Source organism: Diabrotica virgifera, chromosome 1, assembly GCF_917563875.1.
Source record: "Diabrotica virgifera virgifera chromosome 1, PGI_DIABVI_V3a".
Taxonomy (NCBI): domain Eukaryota; kingdom Metazoa; phylum Arthropoda; class Insecta; order Coleoptera; family Chrysomelidae; genus Diabrotica; species Diabrotica virgifera.
In genome coordinates this window covers 61,034,212-61,061,787 of record NC_065443.1, presented here as the reverse complement: position 1 = coordinate 61,061,787, position 27,576 = coordinate 61,034,212, and the positions used below count along the sequence as shown (strand labels likewise).

At 32.1% G+C, this 27,576-nt stretch overlaps 1 protein-coding gene across 1 annotated transcript in view; it reads right to left on the bottom strand.

Annotated features, from left to right (window-relative positions):
* The window catches only part of LOC114331282 (ATP-binding cassette sub-family G member 1), a 330,676-nt gene extending 303,841 nt beyond the window's left edge, over nucleotides 1-26,835 (bottom strand). Inside the window, exon 1 of the mRNA XM_028280802.2 lies at nucleotides 26,525-26,835. Within this exon, the coding sequence (XP_028136603.1) occupies nucleotides 26,525-26,624 (100 nt within the window). The 5' untranslated portion in view covers nucleotides 26,625-26,835. The remainder of the gene's footprint in view (nucleotides 1-26,524) is intronic.
* Between the last annotated feature and the right edge of the window lie 741 nt (nucleotides 26,836-27,576).

The following is a 27,576-nucleotide window of genomic DNA, read 5'->3' as shown; positions in this document are numbered from 1 at the left end:
CTAGACCCAAACCCAGACATCCAAAGTGAAAGTTCACATAATGTTCAGAAAAAAGTCACACCATTTTGAGCGTCCGGTTTGGGGGGTAGATGGGGGAGAAGTCGGTAAATTAGTAGTTTTTTTACGTTTTTCGTCAAAATTTCTAAAACTATGCATTAGCATAAACAATATTCTATCTAAAGATGTTCTACACAAAATTTAAAACAAAAAAGGTCCTATACATAATTGATATAAAATCAACGTTTCCAGAGTTACGGAGGGTGAAAAGTGGAGGTTTTCGATACTTTTTATATTTTTTGAGCAATTTATAATATTATTACTAATGAAAGAAATTTTCTTTAACAGGATTTGCTATTTCAGTGGCCGATTGTATGTTAGTTGATTTTATAACAATTATGTATCGGATCTTTTTTGTTTTAAATTTTATGTAGAACATTTTTGTATAGAACATTATTAAAGTTAAAGCACAGTTATAGAAATATTGACGAAAAACTTAAAAAAGCTACTAATTTACCGACTTCTCCCCCATCTCCCCCCCCCCAAACCGGACGCTGAAAATGGTGTAACTTTTTACTGAACAATATGTGGACCATATAGAACAATTTGGTGTAAAAGGAAAAACTTTTACTTTGGATGTCTGGGTTAAGCCTTTTTTGGACCAATTATACTATACTACCTCCGTAACTTTGGAACCGTTTATTTTAGAAGGATTATGCATGCATAGGGCCTTTTTATTTCGAATTTAATGTAGAAAATTTTTGTATAGCATTTGTTCATGCTAAACCGCATAGTTTTAGAAATATTGACGAAAACGTAAAAAACTACGAATTTACCGATTTCTTCCCCCCCCCCCAAACCCGACGCTCAAAATGGTGTGACTTTTTTCTGAACATTATGTGGACCATATAGAAAAATTTGGTGTTTGAGGATACCTTTCACTTTGGATGTCTGGGTTATACCATCTTTTGGATCAACTATTGTATACGGTATCATACTACTACTAATATTTAAGATTCATATCCTGTACTAAAATCACAATAAATATGGACTAAGAAATAAACATACCAAGACACGTTGAATGTTACAAGGAGCACTCCCAACTCATGACTTCAATATAAGTACATTGTATAAATCCCAAATCATGATTTACAAAGTTTATACATTGTAAATCATGATTCGGAAGTGCTCTTCGTAACATTCAAGTGTTTTGGTTTGTTTATTTGTAGCACATCTTTATTATGATTGTAGTATATTTAATCTCAGTGTAACAGATAATACAAATAAGTTATTCTTTATACAAATAAGTTATTCTTTATAAAAAGCTTTATACTCTAACCCAGAACCGGAAACAGTGGCGGACAAGCCGGATGTCTGCCAGGGCGTTAAATTTTGAGGGGCGCCTATATAAAAATAAAATATTGTTTACTTATATTTTTTCATCTAGTCAAAATGAGCTTTAGAATAATAAAAGACATACAAAATGACAAAAAGAGAAAAATAATAAAAGAAAAAATCAGAAGCTACAAACTGAAAGAAATAGAAGTTAAAAAGAGATACCAGAAATGTCTAGAGGAACATAGGAAAAGAGAAAATAAGTACCAAAATATAGAAGAAAGATGGAAAGATTATAAACATAGTCTATTAGTAGCTGCAAAAGAGAGCTGTGGAGTAACAGAAAATAAGTAATAACCCCAAAAACGCACAGCATGGTGGACGAAAGACTTAGAAAAAATAGTACAAGAAAAGAAACAACTGTGGAAAAAATACTTAACAGACAGAAAGCAAGAAAGCTATGACAAGTACAAAGAGAAAAGAACAGAAGTTAAACAGATGGTTAAAAATAACAAAGACAGAACGTGGGTAGAATTTGGAAATAAATTAACAGAAGCATTCGGTGAAAACCAGAAATTGTTCTATAACATAATTAAGAGCATAAGAAAACCAAAACCAAATACATTGAAAAACGTGAAGGATAAGAATGGAACCATACTCACACAAGAGAATGAGATTATGGAGAGGTGGAGAGAATACTTTGAAGAACTCTTGGAAGTGGAACAAGTAGAAGTAAATAAGTTAGAACAAAACAAAAATCAACACACCTCACAAGAGCAACAGGAACAGATAGAAAATATAACACAAAAAGAATTAACAAATGCAATCAACAAAATCAAGCTGGGAAAAGCACCAGGACGTGACGATATAACTGCAGAAATGGTCAAATACATGAATGAAGAAAGACAACAAGAATTATTAAACATCATGAACCAAGCTAAGAAAGAAAAGAAAGTACCACTTGACTGGCAGATAGGCATTATAACACCATTGTATAAAAAAGGAGATAGCAAAGAATGCTCAAACTATAGAGGAATAACACTAGGAAGCACAGTAGGAAAACTTTATGCTAGTATACTAGAAAACAGACTAAGAGAAAAACATGAGAACACCTTTGAGGAGAGCCAGAGTGGTTTCAGAAAAGAAAGAGGGACGAATGATCAGATTTTCATAATCAGACAAATAATAGAAAAAGCTCTTAAAACAGAAAAAGAAATACATGCATGTTTCATAGATATGGAAAAAGCTTTCGACAGAATTAAAAGAGAAGATATTTGGAAAATACTAGAGAAGAGAAAAATTGAACAAGGTCTAATAGGAAGCATCCAGAGTTTATATGAAAAAACGAAAAGCTATGTAAGGACAAGAAATGAAAAATCAAAAGTATTCGACAGCAACATTGGATTAAACAGGGTTGTGTCCTGAGTCCACTACTCTTTAACCTAGTACTAGATGACGTAATAAAAAACTGCAAACACAAGTGCAGAAAATATAATGTAGGATATTGGAAGTTGAGAATGATACAAATGACAGAACTATGCTACGCAGACGACCTGGTGATCATTGGGGAGTCAGAAAAACAATTACAAGAAAATATAAACATATTGTATGAAGAGCTAAAAATCAGAAACATGAAAATAAACAAAGAAAAATCAAAAACAATGATAATTGGAAGACAAAACGGAAAACACAAAATAGAAGTAGATGGCAAGCAACTTGAACAGGTAGACAGATATAAGTATTTGGGGGTAATCATAAGCCGGAATGGAAAATTAGAAGATGAGATAAATGAAAGAATTGGAAAGACTGGTAAGCTGTACAATAGTATTAAGAGTAACTTTTTAAAAAAGAAAGAAATACCTAAGAATATAAAAACCGAAATAGTAAAAAAGATTGTGAAACCCACTCTAACCTATGCCTGTGAATCTTGGGCATTAACAAAAAGGCAAAGAATAGACTAATAAGCACAGAAATGAGATTTTTGAGAACAATAGAGGGAAAAACAAGGAAAGATAAAATTATAAATCAAACCTTTAGACAAAATCTAAAAATACACCCAGTTACAACAACAATCGAACAAGGACAACTTAGATGGCTCGGACATGTACTGAGAAGAGGAGAAGAAAAAATAGTAAGACAGATATATGAAGCGAGAGATATGGGAAGAAAGAAGAGAGGACGACCAAGAAAGACGTGGACAGAAGAAGTGAGGGAAGCGGCTGACAAAAGAGGAATAAAATGGGAGGAAACAAAAGCATTGGCCATGGATAGAAGGAAATGGAAGCAAATGTGGAAGAAAACGACGGAGAACCTAACTCCGTAACAACTCACACCGAAAGGTAGACGAGTTCTGGATTAAGTAAGTTTTTAAGATTAAGTATATTTTTTCATATCATTTTTCATGAGGCATCGATTGAATTGTATGTAATTTTATTTATAAGAAAACTAGTTGTACAATCAGAATTAATAATAACTCAAAAAAAAATTATTAGTAGACAAAAACAACAACTTATTAATACAGTAGAACCCCGAAAATCCGAACTAATGGGTCTAGGACGTTTCATCGCCGCCAGTTCATCGCTGCTGTTTCGATGCCGCCAGTTCATCGCCGGCCGATTCATCGCCGGCCGATTCATCGCCGGCCGTTTCGATGCCGCCGGTTTATCGCCAGTCAGTTAATCGCTAACTGATATATTTCCGAATTTTCGACCAATTTTCGACAGTTACATTTATTATTTATTTTTAGTATTAATTAGGAATTTTAGGAAATGCGAGATATGACGATTCCCGTTGCCATACTTAATCTTTTAATAGACTTTTAAACTTTTATAATATAAAATATAATTTGACACTACAAATTTAATACTGTTTAGTATCAAATTTAAGGGAAGTAGAAATAGAACAGTAAATTAATATAATAATATTTTTTATCTATTTATTTGTCATAAGTTTTGAACTGAATTTAACGTCGTGTCGTGTCATCTCCCCTAATACAAGATCAACTGACTAACTGGCGATGAAACGGCCGGCGATGAAACGGCCGGCGATGAAACGGCCGGCGATGAAACGGCCGGCGATGAAATGGACTGGCGATGAACCGGCGGCGATGAACCGGCGGCGATGAAACGTCCCATTCCGTGGGGGGGGGGGGGGGGGTGCCTGTTCGGATTCTGAAAAGTTTGGATTATCCGAAAGTTAGCCTAACTAGTAATTGAAAGCTTTCATTGTCGTTGATTTTGAGTAGCAAAACGTTCTTGCAAGAGTGTGTGCAATATTTTTGGACTCAGTTGACTACGAGAGAACCGAAGTAAGTTTATGTTTAACCGTTATAAGCTCTACGTATAGAGTACGTATTAATTTTTAAGAAATTTTAAATGTTAAAGTCCTATTAATCCTACATTGTTCAATTTTCTGGTTTTACGCTGTATATTAAACATGTTTTTAAATTTTTGTCTTGAATTTTTTAATTTTTTTCACTTTCCGTTGGTTCGGATTTGCCGAACGTTCGGATTAGTGGGGTTCGGATTTGCAGGGTTCTACTGTAAAAACAATGAAATCAAGATGTGTGTGGCTTTTACCACACAACATTGATGCAGTTGCTTGATGCATTGATGTTTTTTAATATCTAAAATTTTTTTTTATGACGTCTCAAAACAATCTACTTATAGACCAGGGCATTTAGAACAGAAAATACCGGAATAAATTGATTTTTAAATACAAAACATATCGACTTAGGGATGATGTCAGGAAAAAAGTCTACCTACAATAGAAAAAGGGGTGGAAACGCATTATTACACTTACAGAGCATAACATGCATCCAAAAGTGCATAAACATTTCAAAAAACAGTATATTAAGGGCCACATTTTGTTACTCGTGGATTTTTGGGGTCGCTGAACATAATACTTCAGCATAACCACGTTATAACTCCACCAATATCTCGAAAACTCATGACTTTATCGTTACGAATAAAGAGTATATTATTTACATAGAAAGTATTGGAGAATCGAAATATTATGCTAAAATAGCAATTCCGCCAGTGGCGCAACATTTGGAAAGGGTAACCCATTCACTGTCCCCTGCCGTACGCCTCTGGTAGTAGTCATTAACGTTTGTTTATTATAATTTAGTAGGGTATACAGTACTTACACTCTCTGCCAAGTATGACAAGGATATGTCAAATAGTTTTAAAGTACTGGGTAAAAATAATTATTAAATTTTTAAATAAAACACCCTGTCAGCAGGGCCTATTTTGGCTTCTATTTTAGTGGGGCAGTATTTTAGTGGGGCATGGAAAGATCATCAAAAAAATTTTATTACAATATCAAAATAAATTTTCAAAATTCTTTAATTTTACTAACAGGGAATGATAAATGATAACAATAAGAGTTATATATAATTAAACAATGTTTAAATGTTTCAATATAAATTTTATTTATTGTTCATAAAAATCTAAATTTCTGGTGCAGTATTATCATTATTATTGTTGTTAAATTTTATTTAGAGGCCCGAAAATTGTGTAGAGCCTCAGTATTTAAGTGATTTGGGTTAAATCTTAATATTTTTTGGTCTAGAATCTACAACTAAGAGATTGGACATCCTTAATAAATCACCCTGTATATATAAAAATAAAATATTTTTTAAGAATCATCGTACCAGTGAAGCGAAATATTTTAGTATTATTTTAGATTGTATTCCTGACATTAATCACAACGACTTAAAAATCAAAGAACATTTTGTTAACTATCAATAAATTGAAGAATCAAGAGGCCACTCAGTATGAAATAATAAAACAATTAATTAATGATTTTCAATTGATCTTATATGATTGTAGAGGCCAAGGATATGACAACGGCTCTTCCATGAAGGGAAAAATAAAGGTATTCAAATTCGTATTTGTAAAGAATATCCTCGTGATTTTTTATGCCATATTGATGCAACTCCCTCAATTTAGTTATTGGGGATGCAGTTATATCTTGCACACAATCAACACGTTTTTTGATTTTGTACAACGTTTATAAACATTTTTCTGCTTCCTTAGGGCGACGGGAAATTTTAACTGACAATGCGCTCTGGATTATGAAGCCCGTATCTTGCCGCGGAACTACGGCCATCCACATTTAGAGATAGCACGCCTTTGATTGATAGGGCATGCAATAAGGTGCAACAGTCATCAAAGTTTTTGACCGAAAAGGGCCGATGAGCGAGAGGAAGACCCTGACATAGATATCAAGACAACTTTGACGATGATTAATTAGATAAATTGTCCATTTATATTAATAAATATAACCCCTTTCCCTTTCAAGTATCCACAAAACAATGAAGTTGATTTTTAGCCATAAAAAATTATTATTGTTATGTAGCTATTTCTTTGTGGCATTTATGTAATTTATTATTCTAATTGGGAAATAAGCCACAATTTAACTTGAAAAATGATTATTTTGTATTTTGACAGCTACGTCCGGAGTGAAAGTCGAAACGTTAATAAAATCATTTCTCAAGTTAAATTGTGGCTTATTTCCCAATTCGAATACTAAAATAAAAAATTGTGGTTAGCAAAGTTATTAGAAATGTCAAATAAAATCTACTTCAGTAAATAACTGATGGCAAAATTGAAGAAAAACATTGTCGAGGTAGAAGAGTTGTCAACCTTCTAGGAGGAAATGATATTTAAAGAAAAATTCGGATATTTATATGCAAAACATAGGTACTTAGTACAAAAGCAATATAGTTGTTATAATGTTTGGGTAGAATAAGTAACTTCTTTATTGGGACCGTGCAAGTTCGGCAAAGCGACACCTATTTCTACGCTCTGCAACTTTATTCGCACTTTTAAATATATTGGAAAATTATATTAGTCCTGGTTACTGGATAATTGTCAAGGCCATAGTCCGAAAAAATAATAAGAAGAAAAAATAAGGTTCAGGTTATGTTATTAAAACGTAAACAATTGTATGTAATAAATAAAATTAGTTATTAAAATGCAGTACTGCAAGCAGAATACAATTAATTAAATTTACCTTTATATAATAATTGCATATCATATCAATATTGTGGAGCAACATATAATTTTTCTTCTTCAATGACAGTAGATATGAAATGTACGTCAATTTGACAATTTCAATTGACAATATGAATTATTTAAGAAAGTTGCAATATTTCTCCGTTATTCGCGCACGATCGTTTCTCAATTCCCTTCCAAGTACTTGCACACCGGGAATAGCACTAATTAAAGAAAAAATATAAAATTTAAATTGGCAATTAAAATAAAATGAACCCATTACATCAATTCTAGATACTGTAGGGCCAATGCTAATAACATGATAACTTTCAATGACATCTCATTTCCGTATTTATAATTATTTAATGGGTATAGAAGTTCCAATTAATGATATACCTGGAAAAAATTACTAGTTTGTTATCTACATCAATAATTATATAGGTTAGTTATATCAAAATATTATTTTTAAAATTTAATAAAGGAAATTTACTATTTATTTATTATTTAATTTTAATGAAATTCTGTTATGATATTCAAATAATAATATATTATTTTCACCAAACCGTAGGTTGTTTACCCATCAAAGTCGAACTAAATTTTAAATTATTAATACAATATAAATATCATTTAATAGTGAATTTAATTATTATATAAAATAAAAAGGATGTTTAAATCTAATTTGAGTGTAGTTTGAAAGGAATTTATTAACAACTAACGTTAAAAGTTTATGTTTACATTTGTATAACGGCCTCCCCTTTAACCTTACGATGACCAACCTTTTTTTGTTACACGGATGACCAAGGGAGGGAAAATGACCCAGGTCAAAAATGTCAAAAATGACAACTAACAAAAAATGAAGTTTTTTTTTATGGCATGGACTTTATGTCATTCAGCCAGTCACAACATGAGTATTAGTGTCATGTGTAGTGTGTATGTTGAGTAATACCCCAGGCTGTGGGTGAAAAATAAGTCGATTTCAGGATATAATTCAGGAATTTTTGAAACCTATCAGGTGCTGTAAAGGACAATGCCAGGAATAACTTCTACTAAAATGTAACCAAAAATATTGTGCGTTTTTTTTTATTGCGATTTTCATTTGTTAAATTTGCAATTTTTAATGATTTTTAATTTTGCAGCTTAGGATATTGATTTTAGAGAAAAACTTTTTAATAAAAAGTTGTAGTAAATTAAAAAAACCTCCAATTTGAGGTACGGTAAGTTTAATTTGGTTACTTGGTTATTGCAAAACAGCCTGCGAAAGGTCCAAAATGGCCGTTTTTTACAATTGCAATATTTATTGTACAAATAATTTTTTTTATTTTTTAAAGCTCTAAAATGAAGATCTTTCAATTCCAAACATAGAAAAAAATGTAAAGCCAGATTAACGAATTTATTGCTTAGATATTATAAATTGTTTAACCCAAGAGAGTTAAACCCAAGTTAAAATCGTAGAGAGTTGATGAAACATCTAATCTCCTTCTAAAGAGTTATATTTTCATATTCTGATGTAAATAAATGCGTAAAATATTTTTAAACCTCTAATTTTTGGGTTTGAAAATAAGGGGGCAAAGGACATCGCACACATCTTATGGAAAATATAATGTCACTCAAATTCAATAAAATTTATACGATTAGATTCGTTTTAATATAACGATCAATTCTTATCATTGCGCCAACTCTTAATTATGATTAATTACGGCGCAAATTGCAATTAAAGTTTATCGAAATCACATTTTTTGAGTCCATAAAATGTTAGTTTACAATCATTATTGCTCTGAGTGCTATTCATAACAGCTTAAATCCCGCTGGGCCTAAGCGGATTAGTGAAACTAATCCGCTGATTTATGGAGTACCGAAAATCTGGGTATTTTAAAATATTTTTTCTCTCTCTAACTTATGTACCTACCCATTTGATTTCAGATTTATTTATATCAATTTCTGCTCTTATTTTTGAAAATAGAGAGTTGGCGCAATGATAAGATTTGATCGTTAATTTAAAACGAATCTATTGGTATAAATTTTATTGAATTTGAATGACATTATATTTTCCATAAGATGTGTGCGATGTCCTTTCGTTATAAACATTTAGAGCTGAAGCGGCCCTGTACATCCTATGAGTTTTAACTTACAGATTATTGTTGAAGATGAAACGAAAATTTATAAAAAAATAAAAAATTTCTACGACCAACTGAAGCCGAGATAATTTTTGGGTTTGAAAATAAGGGGGCAAATTTCGTTATAAACATTTAGAGCTGAAGCGGCCCTGTACATCCTATGAGTTTTTAACTTACAGATTATTGTTGCTGAAGACGAAACGAAGATTTATAAAAAAATAAAAATTTTCTACAACCAACTGAAGCCGAGATAATTGTTTTTTTTTTCTTAAGTCGTAGTGCCTTTATTTATAACAGTTAAGAAAATATTTTAGTCATTGACTAAAGAAAGACTTTAATTATATTTTATAATAATTTTTATTTTAAGATAATATAAGTCTTTCTTTAGTCAATGACTAAAATATTTTCTTAATTGTTATAACTAAAGGCACTACGACTTAAGAAAAAAAACAATTATCTCGGCTATTTAATTATTAAAAATTATTTTTAAAATCGGTGCTTTTGCGGGTGGCCGAATTTTGCAAATCGCACGGCTTGCTTCAAATCCGCGCGGTCGGAAAATTTTTACGTAACTTGTATTAAATTTTGACAGAAAACAAATTAATAATATTACCATTATAATATACAGTCTATTTACCACTGTATTTGTTTTTCTTGATAAACTTTTATATGTGAAATTTCATTTCTGAAGAAATAATATTACAAAAATGATACATATATATGAAATATATAACTTTATTTTTAATTTTTTCATTGTTATATAAATATAATAATAATAATGTTACTTCTTACTATAATATACAATATAAAACTTTTTCTTCTTGTAGTGACTATTCTTTTTGGATTTCACATATAAAAGTTTATCAAGAAAAACAAATACACTGGTAAATAGATTGTATATTATAATGGTAATATTATTAAATTGTTTTCTGTCAAAATTTAATACAAGTTACGTAAAAATTTTCCTAGCGCGCGGATTTGAAGCGAGCCGGGCGATTTGCAAAATTCGACCGCTTGCAAAAGCACCGATTTAAAAAATAATTTTTAATAATTAATTGTAATTATATTTTATAATAGTTTTTATTTTAAGATAATATAAGTCTTTCTTTAGTCAATGACTGTAAAATAATTTCTTAATTGTTATAAATAAAGGCACTACGATTTAAGAAAAAAAAACAATTATCTCGGCTTCAGTTGGTTGTAGAAACTTTCAATTTTTTTTATAAATCTTCGTTTCGTCTTCAGCAACAATAATCTGTAAGTTAGAAACTCATAGGATATACAGGGCCGATTCAGCTCTAAATGTTTATAACGAAATTTGCCCCCTTATTTTCAATCCCAAAAATTATCTCGGCTTCAGTTGGTCGTAGAATTTTTTTATTTTTTTATAAATCTTCGTTTCATCTTCAGCAACAATAATCTGTAAGTTAAAAACTCATGCCGCTTCAGCTCTAAATGTTTATAACGAGATTTGCCACCTTATTTTCAAACCCAAAAATTAGAGGTTTAAAAATAATTTTACGCATTTATTTACATCAGAATATGAAAACATAACTCTTTAGAAGGAGATTGGATGTTTCACCAACTCTCTACGATTTTTTTTCAAAAAGTTATAGCCTTCGACATTTGACCTCTTGGGATAAACAATTTATAATATCTAAGCAACAAATTCGTTAATCTGGCATTACAATTTTTTTATGTTTGGAATTGAAAGATCTTCATTTTAAAGCTTTAAAAAATAAAAAAAATTATTTGTACAATAAATATTGCAATTGTAAAAAACGGCCATTTTGGACTTTCGCAGACTGTTTTGCAATAACCAATTAACGAAATTAAACTTACCATAGCTGAAATTGTAGGTTTTTTAATTTACTACAACTTTCTATTAAAAAGTTTTTCTCTAAAATCAATATCCTAAGCTACAAAATTAGAAATCATTAAAAATTGCAAATTTAACAAATGAAAATCGCAATAAAAAAAAGCGCACAATATTTTTGGTTACATTTTAGTAGAAGTTATTCCTGGCATCGTCCTTTACAACACCTGATAGGTTTCAAAAATTCCTGAATTATATCACGTTTTTGCACCCACAGCCTGGGGTATAAGTGTCTTGTTACTTTGCAAAATCGACGTCATTAGCGTCAAACTACTTGGAATTACACATAATAGACGGTATTTTACTAAACATCAACTTCAGAATATATTTTTTATGCGTAAAATATAGGGAATTTTTTTTATTTCAAAATATGAGGATATCTAGAATGATATTAAGTCAAATAAAAAAATAATGAGTTAAAAATTGAAAATACTTTTGAATTTATTAAAGAAAAGCATACGCTGGGGTCACAATTTCCCCCGCTTGGTCATCCGAAGGTTAACGGGTTGTAAATAGTAAATGGACCCTTCCATCTATTTTACGTGTTATTTTCATAGACCTAAGGGCCGGTTTTACCAATGGCAAATAGAAGTTTATTCTATGATTAAAGTTATTCGACCATTAAACTGACATTTCTCCATTTTACTAACGTTAAATAAGACTTATTTGATTAATTTATCAAAAAAATACTTACTCTTCGAGTAAATTAGCAAGTTAATCTGGCTGTAAATATTTAGAAGAAAGTAAATTGGCTAGTTTAACTTTAAATTATCAGTAGTAATTGCACAAGAGCTCTAAAATTATTGAATCTTTCCCGAGTGACACTTTGACAGTAAGGCGAGTGAAACTATGTCAAAGTGTCACGAGGGCAAAAATTCTATATTAATTTTAGAGATCGAGTGCAATTTGTTGCGATTATTTCATGAATAAAACTGTTCAACACCAAAATTTTATTTTAATTTATTTATGTAAGTACAAATTAGTACAATTAAACACACAGTTGTTATAAATATTAAATTGACGGTTGAAATTCATCACTTTTATAATTTTTAAAACATTAATTGTCATTAATGTCACTGAATGTATTTTTTCATAGCAACGAAGGGCATCTGGCGTAATATACTTGACGACGGGAAATTATCAAAAATTATCGATTTAATTTAGATTTATGTAGCTTTCTATTGGTCAGAATCTTCTATGAATGAAATAATCAAAATTATATTGAAACAAAATATAAACTTAAATGTCTAATAAATTTTATTCGACGAATTCATTGATTTATTTGTTGTTGGTGAAACCGGACCCTAATAAGTCGTTTTACGTTGACGATTCAAATATCCGTACTCGAAATATTTACTATACTTTGGTTAAAAATTTAAAAAAATTGAAAAATTAAAAAAAAAAATATTGGTTACTTTATTAAGAAAAATAATTGAAAGCTTTATGTAACTTTATATTTACTTGGTTTACATACAACACGTTTATTATTTTAAAAATTTAATTTTATTATTACAAAATACCTAGGACGTCAAAACAAGAGGCAATAATTGCTACTTTCTACTTTAAAAAAATATGAAAATAATGTATAAATACTATACGAAAAGGAATATTCACACCTTCGACTCTCCTACCATTCAGTAGCAGCAGTAGAAAGTAGCAATTATTGCCTCTTGCTTTGGCATCCCAGGTATTTTGTAATAAATACCAGGTGCCATCTAGTGCCCTCAAAGTACAGAGACAGATAGGTTTATTTACCAAAACGAGTAGGTAGGTTGCTTCTAAACAATTCAGATTACACAAGTCTGTGAATGACTGTTTCGCTGCATACCGACCTCCGATATACGGGAAGGATGTTCTCTGCTTTCGTCTTTCCTACAAAGTCGTACTGATGACGTACAGATACAAAAACTGGTCTGCGAATGGTAGGAGAGACGAAGGTGTGAGTATTCCTTTTCGTATATTATTTACACATTATTTTCATGCTTTTGTAAAGTAGAAAGTAGCAATTATTGCCTCTTGTTTTAGCGTCCTAGGTATTTTGTAACAAACTTGCTGGCTTATAAGAAACTTACTGGCAAGAAACTTAAAAAAACAAGAATAAAGCTTTTAAATATGTATTTTAAAAAAGTTGTGATGAGTTTCCACCGAAAAGTGCTTCATTTTTGGGTTATTTCACATTAAAATATTCGATTTGGAATTTGACAAATAAGAGCCTATTTTTCACTAGCTATGCCTTTGCTTCTACTGGATCTACAGATGTCATAAATACACCATTTTTTTCATTTTTTGTAAGATACATTTTTGCTAAGAATATTTTTCCATAAAATATTTATTATTTTAAAGTTATTTGCCAAAAACCGTGTTGTTTTTTTTTTTGGTGAAAAATGATTATTCACTCACAAATATCTAGACTTAGTGAAAAACTCTATAAAAAAAAGTTGCATAGAATGTTAGTTTATCCATTTTGGGACTTATTTTAGAAGACGCATTATTTTTCACCCCCGAGAAGGCTTTCACCTCCCAAGTAAAAGCAACCAACAATATAAGTCCAAAATTTAAGTGGAGGGTAAGAAGAACCTAAATCCAAAGTTTCATGCAATTCCGTGGTGTCACGGAAAATTACACGGTATCGCCGTATTTCACGTTCATTTATGCCTGGTTGCACTAACAAATCTTAAGCTACAGTTTAGCCCAGCTCAGCATATACATAGAGCTGCCTTAAGTCTCACTTACGTTGCACCATAATTTTCGATTCTTATCTAAGCAATCCACACAATACAACAAACCAGCATATCTATATTTTATAGACCTGAAAAAGGCTTTCGATCGCATCCAAGTCAAAGACTTCTTACACGTACTGTATAGAGGAAACATACCAATCAATATTATACAAACCATCGAAAACATCTCCACTTCCATAATCGAATACAGGCAAAGATAAATGGAAAACTAACACAGTTTATACCAGTACAAAGCGGAGTCAGACAAGGTGACTCGTTAAGCCCACTGCTCTTCAATATAATAATGGACGAAATAATAGAAGCAGTACGTAAAGGTCAAGGTTACAGAATGGAGAACAAAGAAATTCAAATATTATGTTATGCAGACGACGCCGCATTAATTGCAGAGACAGAAGACGATCTCCAAAGATTAACACACATCTTCAATACAACAGCCAAGAAGTAGGGTAGCAGCACCATTTTTGGCCACTTCACCGTTAGTGGCCACCTAAACCAATAATCTAATATAATAAGGTCCGAGTTTACCGCCTTTACGGAAATCGGAAGAATTTCGACTATATTCGTTCTAACACGATGGCTCTACAATTTGCGACTTATTCTGATTTACAGGTTAGTTTTTACTTATTCTTGAAGTAGGTGACACTGTGTATTAGACCTTCTGTTAACGATATACGTAAGAAAACAGGTAAGTTTATTTAAGCTGTATTTAAGCCAAATATTAAAATTTTGTGATCAACGTATGATTTTAAGTTTTGGGTATGATTTCTTTACGATTTCATCTGTTTTTAAACTCCTTATTTTATCTCGATACATTATTAAATTGGGTGGCCACAAATGGAACACTTATTTTTGTATTCACACCATTAATGGCCATTTGCTGGCTACTATTAGAACACTTCTGACCTATTTGTGGCCACAACAACTGTTTAATAGTGGCTACTAATGGAACAGTTAAATCCAATTTTGGTCATATGACATAATTTACTGACTACTTTAAAAACACGCGTGTTCCCATAGTAGCCAGTTATACTCTACAGGGTGTTTTACTCGCAACGGACCGTTCGTTAACAAAATGATTTAAAAATATTTTGTAATAATCAAGGTATCCCAAAATGGGGTTGTAAAACAAAAATATAATTTTTTTATGGAGAACCCTGGAGTATGCATTTACTATACATTGACATTTATTTAAAACAAATAAGAAACCATACCGTTACCGGTAAAACATCATGTACATAAAAATATAACTAATAATTTATTTATAAATGTTTGTTATTATTACAGATAATGGCACGGAGTAAAAAGAAAATTGAAATCAAGAAAAAAAATAATAATGTACGACAACGACCAAAACGAACATTTTTTCAATACGAACCTCAGCAAGTAAAGAATGCATTGGAAGCTATTCGAGGTGGAATGAAAGTAAGTACAGCATGTAATTTGTATGAAGTACCCCGTTCCACAATACGCAATAAGTTAAGTGGAAGAGCTCCAGAAACATCAGGCAAAGTCGGAAGAAGTCCAGTTTTAGGGAAGATCATAGAAGATCGGCTGGTACACTGGATCAAAACTACAGCTAAAATGGGTTTTCCTATTTGTCGAGAAGGCCTTTATTTTTCAATAAAAAAATTGGTAGAAGACAGTCAACTAAAAACCCATTTTAAAGCAAATACTCCTGGGAGGAAGTGGTTTCATCTATTTATGCGTAGATTTCCAGAACTCTCATTAAAGCAGTCTGAATACATAAATAGAGCCAGATCATTAATTACTGAAGAAAAAATCTGAAACTGGTTCAAAGAAACTTTGGATTTACTTGGAGATGATAAGCATGTTTTGGATGATCCGGCAAGAATCTGGAATATGGATGAGACGTCTTTCTATTTATGTCCAAAAGGCGGTTTAATTTTAGCGGAGAAAGGTCTTCCAGTTTACAATACTTCATCCTCCTCGGACAAAGAAAATATAACCACTTTAATAACAGCAAATGCTTTAGGGAAAATGGCACCACCCCTTACACTTTTTAAATATGATCGGCTTCCTGAGAAGATCTGCAAAAATATTCCAAGAGACTGGGGAGTTGGAAAATCACCCAAAGGATGGATGACATCAAAGTGTTTTTACGAATACTTTTCAAATGTGTTTATTCCTTTTATTCACGAAAGTAATATTGCGTTGCCGATTATAGTTTTTTTGGACGGACATTCCTCGCATTTAAGTTTGCCTTTAAGTCGATTGTGCATTGAGAATAAAATTATAGTTGTGTGTTTACATCCAAATACGACACACATCCTTCAGCCGTTGGATGTCAGTTTCTTTTTTCCGTTAAAAAGTAAGTGGAAAACTGAAGTAAAAATGTACAGATTTCACAACGGCAGAGATGTCAAAAAACATGACATTCCACAACTCCTTCAAAAAATTATGGATGAAACTGATTTTACTAAATCTCTACAAAATGGGTTTAAAACATGTGGACTTTTCCGTTTTCTGCTAATAACGTAGATTATTCTAAAATCACATTAAAGAAAGAACCCATAGTAGTCTCTAGCAAAACGAAAACTTGTCTGACACATTTAAAATATTTGGAGTCTAAAATTCATCCCGACGTTTTAAAACAATTCAAACAGTCCAAATACGATGCTTTTGATGAATCATTGTACAATATATGGGTACAGTTTAAAAACGAAGAAGATTTATTACATGACCCTATTGAGAGTGTCAGCAAATTGTCGGCTGAGGAAATTCCTAACCATAATATGGTAGACAATTCCATTGTAATTGAAGTGGAAGATAATAATGTACTAACATCAACTCCAACAGTCTCTAATATTGTAGAATTTGACTTTCCAGAGTATAATAATCCTTCCTTTAAAGAAAGCAGTTTCATAGACAATGCTACAGAAATGTTAATAGATAAAGAGTTAGCAAAAAATTCTGATGTGGTTATGGACAATGAATCGATGGATCTATTGGAAAATAGCAGTGTTATTAATAAACTGACGGACTCGCCTATACCTTCAAATGTTGACTTAATGACTTCATCTGTTGGTACTACCATTGTCTATACTCCGAAAAGAAGGCCTGTAGACCTATTAAGTAACATTCTAATTTATCCCAGTGACGAAAACATTTCCAAGAAAACCAGAAAGCGTGAAATCTTACCTTCTGTGCTAACATGTAATACATGGTTGGAACTTGCGGTGGCTAAAGAAAAAGAAAACGAACTTGAAATGGAAAAAAAAGAAAAAAAGAAGCAAGACAAAGAGGCGAAAAGAGCCTGTAAAGAAGAGAATCTAAAAAAAACTTCTAGGAAAAATGGAATTAAGATAAAATCTAAAGAGACTAAAAAAAAACCGAACTAATAAACAAAACAGTTTCCGTGAGTAATGTAAAGGCCCCTGAAGATATAAAACAAGTAATTGGAAACGGGTTAGAAAAGACCAATCTCACACAAGAATCAGGGGAGGAACCTGTCTGTGAGGAGGCCAAAAATATACAGAATGTAGTTGAAGAGAACCCTCTTGACATATGTACTGCGGACAAAGTATCTACATACGTAATTGTACAGTACGAAAGTAAGTTTTTCCCAGGAATAATTACTGACGAAAAAAATGGCAAGGTTTTAATCAGCATAATGGAAAACTATGGGAATGATTGGAAGTGGCCACAAAAAAAGGATGAAATTTGGTATGAAAAGGATGAGGTAATGGAAGAAATTCAACCACCTTTAAAAAAAAATTCAAGGGGTTACTTTTTTGTTGAAGAGATCAATAAATATTATAAATTTTAGTAATTCGTGTTGATTAAAACTGTTGTAATAACAATTTTTTTTATTAAAACTACTATCCTTTTCATGTAATTTTATTAACATTTCTAGTAATTAAATATAATTTTTCTACCTTTAGTAAAAAAATGTGTTAGGTAACTAAAAATACTAGAAACTATCATCCTTATCTATGTAGAATTAAACAAATGGCCACAAATGGTTTCTGAATAAACCACATTAGGAGCAAAGTGGTCACAAATGGTACAAAGTTAGTTTTTATATGCTTTCTGAATTAAAAATACCTAACAAAATGTCCTTATAATTTAACTTCAAACGTAAGTGGCTATTAAATCAAACAAAGTTAACGTCATACGTTTGCTCAATTACAAGTCCGCAGCTCTAATTTTTGATTTTTAATGATTTATTAAGGCCAAGAAATTCCTTAAGATGGCCAAAAATGGTGCTGCTACCCTACAGTTAATGATAATATCAGCAGAAAAAACCAAATATATGACAACATCTAAATACCCACTATGATGTAAAATCGATATTGATGGGAGAATAATAAAGCAGGAAGCAAGGTTTGGATATCTGGGAATAGATATAACTAGTTACGGAGATGTTGAATAAGAAGTACGACAACAAAGCTTAAAAGCAAGTAAAGTGGCGGGATCTCTTAATGACACAATCTGGAAGAACAAACACCTAAGACAAGACACAAAAGCAAGAAGATATAAAGCGGCAGTTAGACCTAGGGGAGAGTGGGCCACCTTGAGACGCGTGCACCATGAGACAGTCGCAATAATTTTCAAACTACGCGCTTGAAATGACAGTCAGTTCTACAGAGTATTCGCCGTTAATTTTAATAGGGCTTTTCATCGATTGTCATTTGTTTCGATTGTTTCGATTTGTCATGTGTCACATAATATTAATATATCTACGTCATACGTCTTTGGTTTGTATGATATACCAATAACGTATGACGTAGATATACTAATATTATGTGACAGATGACATAAGCTCGAAACAAATGACTGTGAATGAAAAGCCCTATACCTCGTGTTGTTTAGGTACGTGCACTTATCCCGAGAGTACTTTTTACACTTGTTGTTTGTTTTCGAAAGAGGTAAGTTTTTTATACCAAATATTTTAAGGAGTTATAAAATATTCCAGATGTGATATTTTTAAAAGGTTGTTGTTTTAATTGACCAAGGAGACCTTCTATTATCTTCTGCTGTGATTGTCTGTTTTGTTTTGCACGATGTTTTTCAATATTAACGACCGTTATTTATAATGTATTATGGGCCTCCTTGAGACAAATCTCTTGGGCCACCATGGGACGTGTCTCAAGGTGGCCCACAATGTTGAAACCTAATCTGTAATTATAATTTTTTGTTACAGATGTCTCGCGGTCGAAAAGGGAAATCTAACAAAGGATTGTTTGGCGCAGAGGCTATGAAAAGTGCTGTAGCTGATGTATTAAAACACAACTTTAGCCTTAGAATAGTAGCTGAGAGAAATGGCATTAAACATCAAACATTAGCGCTAGCGCGATACGTAAAGAAAGCTTAAGAAGCTCCCAATAACGTATTATTGTATAAACCCCACTACGATACTCGAAGGGTATTAAATGATGAATAAGAATTATTGCTTAAAAATTACATAATACAATGCAGCAAAATCTGTTACGGAAAGTCTAAAAAAGACGTGAGGCAACTGGCTTACGAAATGTCTGCATAACAAAATTCATATGCCTCAGAAATGGGAAGAAATGAAGTCTGCTGGACTTGACTGGCTTCATAGTTTCAAAAAGAGACATCTCAAACTCAGTATCCGCCAACCGGAAAGTCACACGCATTTTCAATTAAATGAAACTTCGACCACAACTGTACAAAAATCGTCAACGATTCTTGCACCTAAGGGAGTAAAGCAAATAATTAGAATTACAAGCGGCGAACGAGTAATATTGGTTACAACGTGCTGCATTATAAGTTCAACAGGTTTGTAAATTTTACAAAAGTATGAATTCCTACAATACTTAACTTTTTCTCTGTTTCAGGAACTGCTCTACCTCCTGTCATGATCTTCCCAAGAGTTAATTTTAAGCATCACATGTTAAATGGAGCACCGGCTGCTACATTAGGACTTGCAAATCCCTCAGGATGGATGAACTCTGAATTATTTGCAGATGTTATGCGTCATTTTATACAACAGTCCAACAGTTCCAAAACAAATCCAACATTACTGATCTTGGATAATCGTAAAAGCCACTTCTCCATTGAGACACTAAATTTAGCAAAAGAAAACAGAGTTACCATGCTCACTTTACCGCCACATTGTTCCAACAAATTGCAGCGTGGCTGTTTATGCTCCATTTAAAACATACTAATAACAGTGCTATGGACTCATGGATGATGAAAAATCCTGGAAAGCCAATAACAATTTTTTAAATCGCGGAATGTGTCGGATATGCTTTTGATAAATCTATTACACCCAGTAACATAAAGGCAGATTTCAAAAAATGCGGAATAGTACCTTTTAATCAACACATCTTCGATTAGAGTGACTTTTTGATTAGTAACGTAACCGATAGCAATGAAATATTAGAGGAGGGTGACACAAATGGTAAAGAATGCCAGCCAACCTGCAGCAAAAATTTGACAAATAAAGAACCTGGTTTTCATGTCAATGAAGAAACTGACGAGAAAAGTCAACTTTTCAGAAGTTCAGAAAAGTTATTTGGTTATCCCAAAGCAGGACCCCGAAAAAATCTTCAAATGAGAAGAAAATGCCAAAGAAAAATTGTAACTGATACCCCCGAGCCCGAGAAGTTATAAATCGAGGAAAAATGTCACGAGAAAAAAAGAAAGGAAGCCATTGCTCTCTCTAGAAGTACCAAGAGAAAATTAACAGAGAGTACTTCAGCTGGTGCATTATCATCATCCAGTGACACTGACACTAATTCATTTGTGTCTGATTCCTCAGATGCCGAATCATTTACAGATTTTGCGTTTGATGGTTATCAGGATTTGCCTGAGATTATTTCTTATGTGCTGGTGGAATTTCGTGATAGAAAATCAGTTTTTTATGTAGAGAAAACTATTGAAGTAAACGATAACGATTTTAAAGTCACATTTTTGCATCATAGTGCTAAAATTAAAAATACATTTTTGTTTCCCACTGTTGAGGACATATCGCATGTCAATCAAATTGACGTTAGATGTGTGCAGACCAATTCTTAATTGCGGAGGCACGAAACGTCAGAAGTCCTTTATTTCATTTGGCGTCAAGTTAGATAATATATACATTCGTTGAGAATATTGATTTAACTCGTTTTGATATATCAATGTTTATATCTCGTTTGATATTTTGAATAAATATATAACGAATATTTTAAAGAATTTTAGTTGTTTTTAACTTGTCTCAAGGTGGCCCACTACTTGGGCCAGGTTGAGACAAAAACGTGTTTTTAAAAATAATTAATAAAAAAACTAGTTTGTGATTACAAAAGACTGATATTTTTGCTTGATTATAAATAGATTCAATAATTGTATTTTGAATTTGCACTAAAAAAAAAGAGTAACAAATAGCTTATATCGTCAAAAATATGAAAAATGTCTCAACGTGGCCCACTCTCCCCTACACCCTTTTTTAATTTTTTGTAACATACATTTTCGCTAAGAATATTTTTTCGATAAAATATTTATTTTTTTTTAAGTTATTTGCGAAAAACCGTGTTGTTTTTTTTTGTGAAAAATGAATATATATATTCACTCGCAAATATCTAGAAAAGTAATGACAGTGAAAAACTCTATAGAAAAAAAGTTGCTTAGAATGTTAGTTTATCCATTTTGGGACTTATTTTAGACGTATGATATTTCACCCCCGAGAAGGCTTTCACCTCCCAAGTAAAAGCAACCAACAACATAAGTCCAAAAGTGAAGTGGAGGGTAAGAAGAACCTAAATCCAAAGTTTCATGCAATTCCGTGGTGTCACGGAAAATTACACGGTATCGCCGTATTTCACGTTCATTTATGCCTGGTTGCACCAAAAAATCGTAAGCTCCAGTTTAGCCCAGCTAAGCATATAGATAGAGCCGCCAAGTCTCACTTACGTTGCACCATAATTTTCGATTCTTATCTAAGCAATCCACACAATACATATCTATATTTTATAGACCTGACAAAGGCTTTTGATCGCATCCAAGTCGAAGGCGTCTTACACCTACTGTATAAAAGAAACATACCAATCAATATTATACAAACCATCGAAAACATCTCCACTTCCATAATCGAATACACGCAAAGATAAATAGAAAACTAACACAGTTTATATCAGTACAAAGCGGAGTCAGACAAGGTGACTCGTTAAGCCCACTGCTCTTTAATATAATAATGGACGAAATAATAGAAGCAGTACGTAAAGGTCGTGGTTACAGAATGGGGAACAAAGAAATTCAAATATTATATTATGTAGACGACGCCGACGCCGCATTAATTGCCGAGATAGAAGACGATCTCCAAAGATTCACACATCTTCAATACAACAGCCAAGAATAATATCAGCAGAAAAAACCAAATGTATGACAACATCTAAATACCCACTATGATGTAAAATCGAAATTGATGGCAGAATAATAAAGCAGGAAGCAAGGTTTGGATATCTGGGAATAGATATAACTAGTTACAGAGATGTTGAAGAAGAAGTACGACAACAAAGCTTAAAAGCAAGTAAAGTGGCAGGATGTCTTAATGACACAATCTGGAAGAACAAACACCTAAGACAAGACACAAAAGCAAGAATCTATAAAGCAGCAATTAGACCTATATTGACATACACGGCGGAGACACGGCCTGACACATCTAAAACGAGATGACTACTAGAAACAACAGAGATGAAAATACTTCGACGAATATCAGGTAAAAGTCTGTTGAATAGGTAGAGAAGCGAAAACATAAGAAGATCATGCAATGTAGAAGACATAAATAGATGGGTGACAAAACGAAAACAGGAGTGGAACGAACACATTAGTAGAATGGCAATGGATCGGATAGTATGAATAGCACGAATTAAGTCACCAAATGGACAAAAAAGTATTGGCAGACCAAGAAAAAGATGGTGCTATAATTTAAACAATTTAGGAGGCTAATATTGAAGAAGAAACAGGCTTTAAAGCCTACATACAAGAAGGAACAAGAAGAAGAAGCAATTCACGTGGCAATCCATTTTGGCAAGCTGAAAATTGATCTAAAACTCAATGGTGGAACGCCTATGTTTCGTAAACTGAGCTTAAAACACGTCTTAAGCTTAAGATGTGTTGGTGCAACCAGGCATTACTGACCTATAAGTTGACACAGGAAAATAGCTTCAGAATATATGTAGAAAGTGTACATTTTAGTTGTTTTTTGTTTCTTGAATTATAAAAAATCGTCGCGTATTTAGAAATGTAACAAATTTGTAATAAATTCAAATTTGGTACTTAGCAATAAATTAAAGGTAAATTTTCTATTTCATGAATTTTTAAATGAATCTAGAAGGGCATTAATAGAAAGAAAACACACTTTTCACATTTTTATTTTGGTTTGCCAAGAAACCGGTTAAGTAAACGATTTTTATAACAAATGCTCATAAAATTCCAGGAGATGATGCAACATTCGATACAATATTTTTGTTCAGCGACCTCAAAATCCCCGATTTAATAAATTTCAACTATTTTCATAATGAATTTCCATAAAACTCCAGGAGACGAAGTAGATGCCGGACACAAGCTTCGCCGACACGACCAGGGCTGCTTTATCCATTAGGCAATATAGGCAGTTGCACAGGGCGCCAAATTATGAGAGGGCGGCAAAAATACTGTACAAAAAATATTTGTATATAAAAATTAAAATCGAATAACATTTAAGTACATATGCATCCATCAATGGAATATAAGTGGGCATTCATTTCTAGAAAACAAATTGCATTTTCTTAACACTATTTATTCAAAAAGGACAGACGTCGTAAATTTAGGGATTATTGGGCCGTCGGCAGCACCGCAAAGGCGCACTATTCTATATATTTTTTAATTGAATCCTTTTGGGTTATTCGTGGTCGAAAATTTTCCATTTTCATTGAAACATAATACCTTTTCGGACGGTTTTTTGCGAATACCTTAAAAATTAGGCATCTAACGAAAAAAAAACTATAAAAACATTTTTGTAGCTTATGAAAAATCAAAGAGAGAGATATGGTGGGTGAAAAGAAATTTTTTTTGTGCATGCTCAAATGGGTGTGTTCAACTTAATAACAGAGAAATGGTCGATTTTAAGGGTATAATGCTATCAATATCTTTTGTAAAAGTACTGCCTGAAAAGATCTTTAAAACGACAGCACTGTTAAATTTCGATTACATTCAAACTAAGCGAGATATGGTGCAACCAAAAAGGATGACTAATTTATTTTAAGATAAAATGCGAAGTATGTATATTTTAACCCCTCATCCACCATATTTAAATGCATCGCTTCTACACTATCTTTTACTATAGTGTTATTTCTATGTTCAACAAGTTGGACGGGTTTAAAATTTATGGTTTTTGAAAAAAATAAGGACAAATTATAGAGAGCATTTTTAATTTTTTTTTAAATCTTCCTTTTTCTCCATGTAACTCGAAAATGATAATGAGATACAGTAATGAAAGAAAAATGAAATTTTTATCTAAAAGGAAACCAACATTTTTGTAAGGTATTTTTGTACATATCTCTTATCACTTTCGAATTACATGGAGAAAAAGGAAGACTTTTAAGAAAATTTAAAAAGGCGCACTATAATTTGATCTCATTCTTTTCAAAAACCATTCATTTTAAACCCATCGAACTTTTTGAATATAGAAATAACACTATAGTAGAAGATATTCTAGAAGAAAAACGATGCATTTAAATTCTGGTGGATGAGGGGTTAAATATACTTCTCATTTTTCCTTAAAATACATTAATCTAATTAATCATAAGTTTTTCGCACCATATCTCGCTTAGTTTGAATGTAACCGACATTTAACAATTCTCGTTTTAAAGGTCTTTTCAAGCACTACAAAAGGTATTCGTAGCATTATACCCCTAAAATCGACAATTTCTCTATTATTTTAAGTTGAATACACCGATTTGAGCATGCACCAAAAAAATCTTTTTTCACCTACCATCTCTTTTTTCATTAAAACTAGAAGATTTATGAAAAAATGAATCTCTCTTATTTTTCATAAACTACAAAAATGTTTTATACAGTTTTTTTCGTTAAATGCACAATTATTTTTATGGTATTCCCAAAAAAACAGTCTTCGAAAAGTGTCACGAATAACTCAAAAAGCATTGAGTTTTCAAAAAAATTTATAAAACAGCTATTGCTTAGAATTAGGTTCTCTGGCCACTTCCGGTGTTAGTTTGATAAAAAAAATTTCCACCCCCGAGAACGGGTGGGAACCACCCCTAAGTTAAAAGCGTCATAGGATATAGCGTAGACTTTTTTTCTTGAGCAATTCCCTACTTACACTGAAAATATCAAGTAAATTGATGCAGTAGGATGGAATTCGGAGCCAAATACCCTCACTGACTGCACTAATAGATACCTACATCATTCATACATGAATGCATTCACTTAACACCCTCAGCGCCTGTGTATCCTTTTAGATACACACTGTCCTCAACGCTGTGTACCGAAAAAGATACACATGGCTCGTTGTGTTCGATCTGTTGTGTCTTCTAAAAGGATACACCTTCTTAAGTTTTTATATGTAGAGAATAATGTTATGGCCTGAGCCAATTTCCTGGTATAACTGGGTTTGGCCTTAGACATTGAATTGCTTTAGTCACCCTAAAATAACATAAAAAACTCTATTCATACAAAAAAACATTTTGGCCCAGAATGAAAATTTTGTGAACTAGCGTGGCGATGAAAGTGTTAAAGGTTCATTTGGATACCACAATAAAATCACCAATCACCAATAATTGATATATCTAAATATTTAAAGAAGAGTGGATTGAAAGATATTTTCTCTAATTTTGATATTGCTTTGCGCGCATTTATTTGTGCCTCCCAGTTGCCAACCAACGTGTCCGCTGAAAGGTCATTTTCGAAAATGTCAAGAATTTAAAATAGTCATGAAAATAATTTATCGATAATTTTTCCAAAGAAAAATCAAGAAAGAAATCTGATGTGATCGAACTGGAATGACAATTTTTATGTATTCTTATTTAAATAAAAAAATCTGCTTGCAATTTTTTTTTTTCGCAAAAATGGTACATGCTTGAAGGGCGGCTACTAGAAAATTGCCTAGGGCGTCAATTGACCTAAACGCGGCCCTGGACACGACATTCCTGTTCAGCGACCTCAAAAACACCCGAGTATGAAAATTGAACTTATTTTCATGATTATTTTCCGAGTTGTGAATTTTTAGTTTTTAAACACTTTAATATGCACTTTGTAAAATGCATTTTCCGCCTACAACAATGCAATTTTCATTTGTCCCTCATGCCAATAGGTCAACTTTTTTCCTGAAGCTCTTCCGAATAGAATGCAAAAAGTTTCATAACGATCCGTCTTACTTTAAAAAAGTGAGAGGTGTAATGCTTTATTTCCTCGCCTAATTACTCAGATAGCAGAATAAAAAACTTTGTTTAGTTAACTTAAAATTACTTGAAACACGGACTATAGTAAAAGACTTACCATTTTTCTCCTTGGTAACGAACGAAATATCCTGGAATTCTACATCTAGAATTTTATCACTAATTCTTAAGTTATTCGACGCGAATTGTTGAAGCTCCATCCCGAATTATCACAGAAAAATATATTAAAACGAGAAAACTCGCCAAAATAAATAATTTATTTTATTGAAAGGATTTATGAACCAAATCACTCAAAATCAAATAAAATTTTGCTGATTTTTCTTCATAAAGGATGCAGCGTATTGCAATGTTGTGGCACCTGAATGTTGACATTGCATCCTAACGTTAGTTTAAGTACATACTCGACCTAGCGAGTCGTAGGTACTGCCGTACTATGATCAAGGACTTTTGCACATCTTCAGTATGGTGAAATGGTGTAGATTCGTGATAACACAGCAAATGGAAGGGGCAATGTCCATTTAATTTAATCTTTTATTAATAGTGCAAGATATTAGTTCTTTTTCGCTGTGTAGAATTTTATCTATGTACATTAGTGTATAATATATCTAGTCCAGGGCGCATCTGTTTTGAGATGGACGTTGAGAGGTGACTCAAATTTTTTTGCAGAAATTGCTTGAAAATAAATCAATTAATAATATTTGAGGTATCCTCCCTCTCAAAAAGGTCCGGAACATTGTTTAAATAATCAAAATGTCAAAAATTGAAGCAAAAATTCGATTTTTTTCTTCGTTTTTTGGTTATAACTTTAAAAGTATTCATTTCCAAAAAAAGTTGTACAAACATAAAAGTTGCATAATTAAATTTCCTACAATATAGAATTAGTTAAAAATTTAAAAAATAGTCACCCTAGTTGCAAAATAGCAATAATTGCGAAAAAACCATACAAAAACAAGTATTCGCATTTTACGTTTTTCAACCATTTATGCTACACTTAGGACCTTCATATTTCACCCAGAAAAACTATATGATGCAGTAAAACAATACTGTAAATTTCATTAAGATCGGTTTAATAGATTTTGCAAAATAAATTTTGCAATCCAGCTTTCGCAAAAAAAATTCATTTCTTCAAAATGTTACAGGACTGAAAATAAA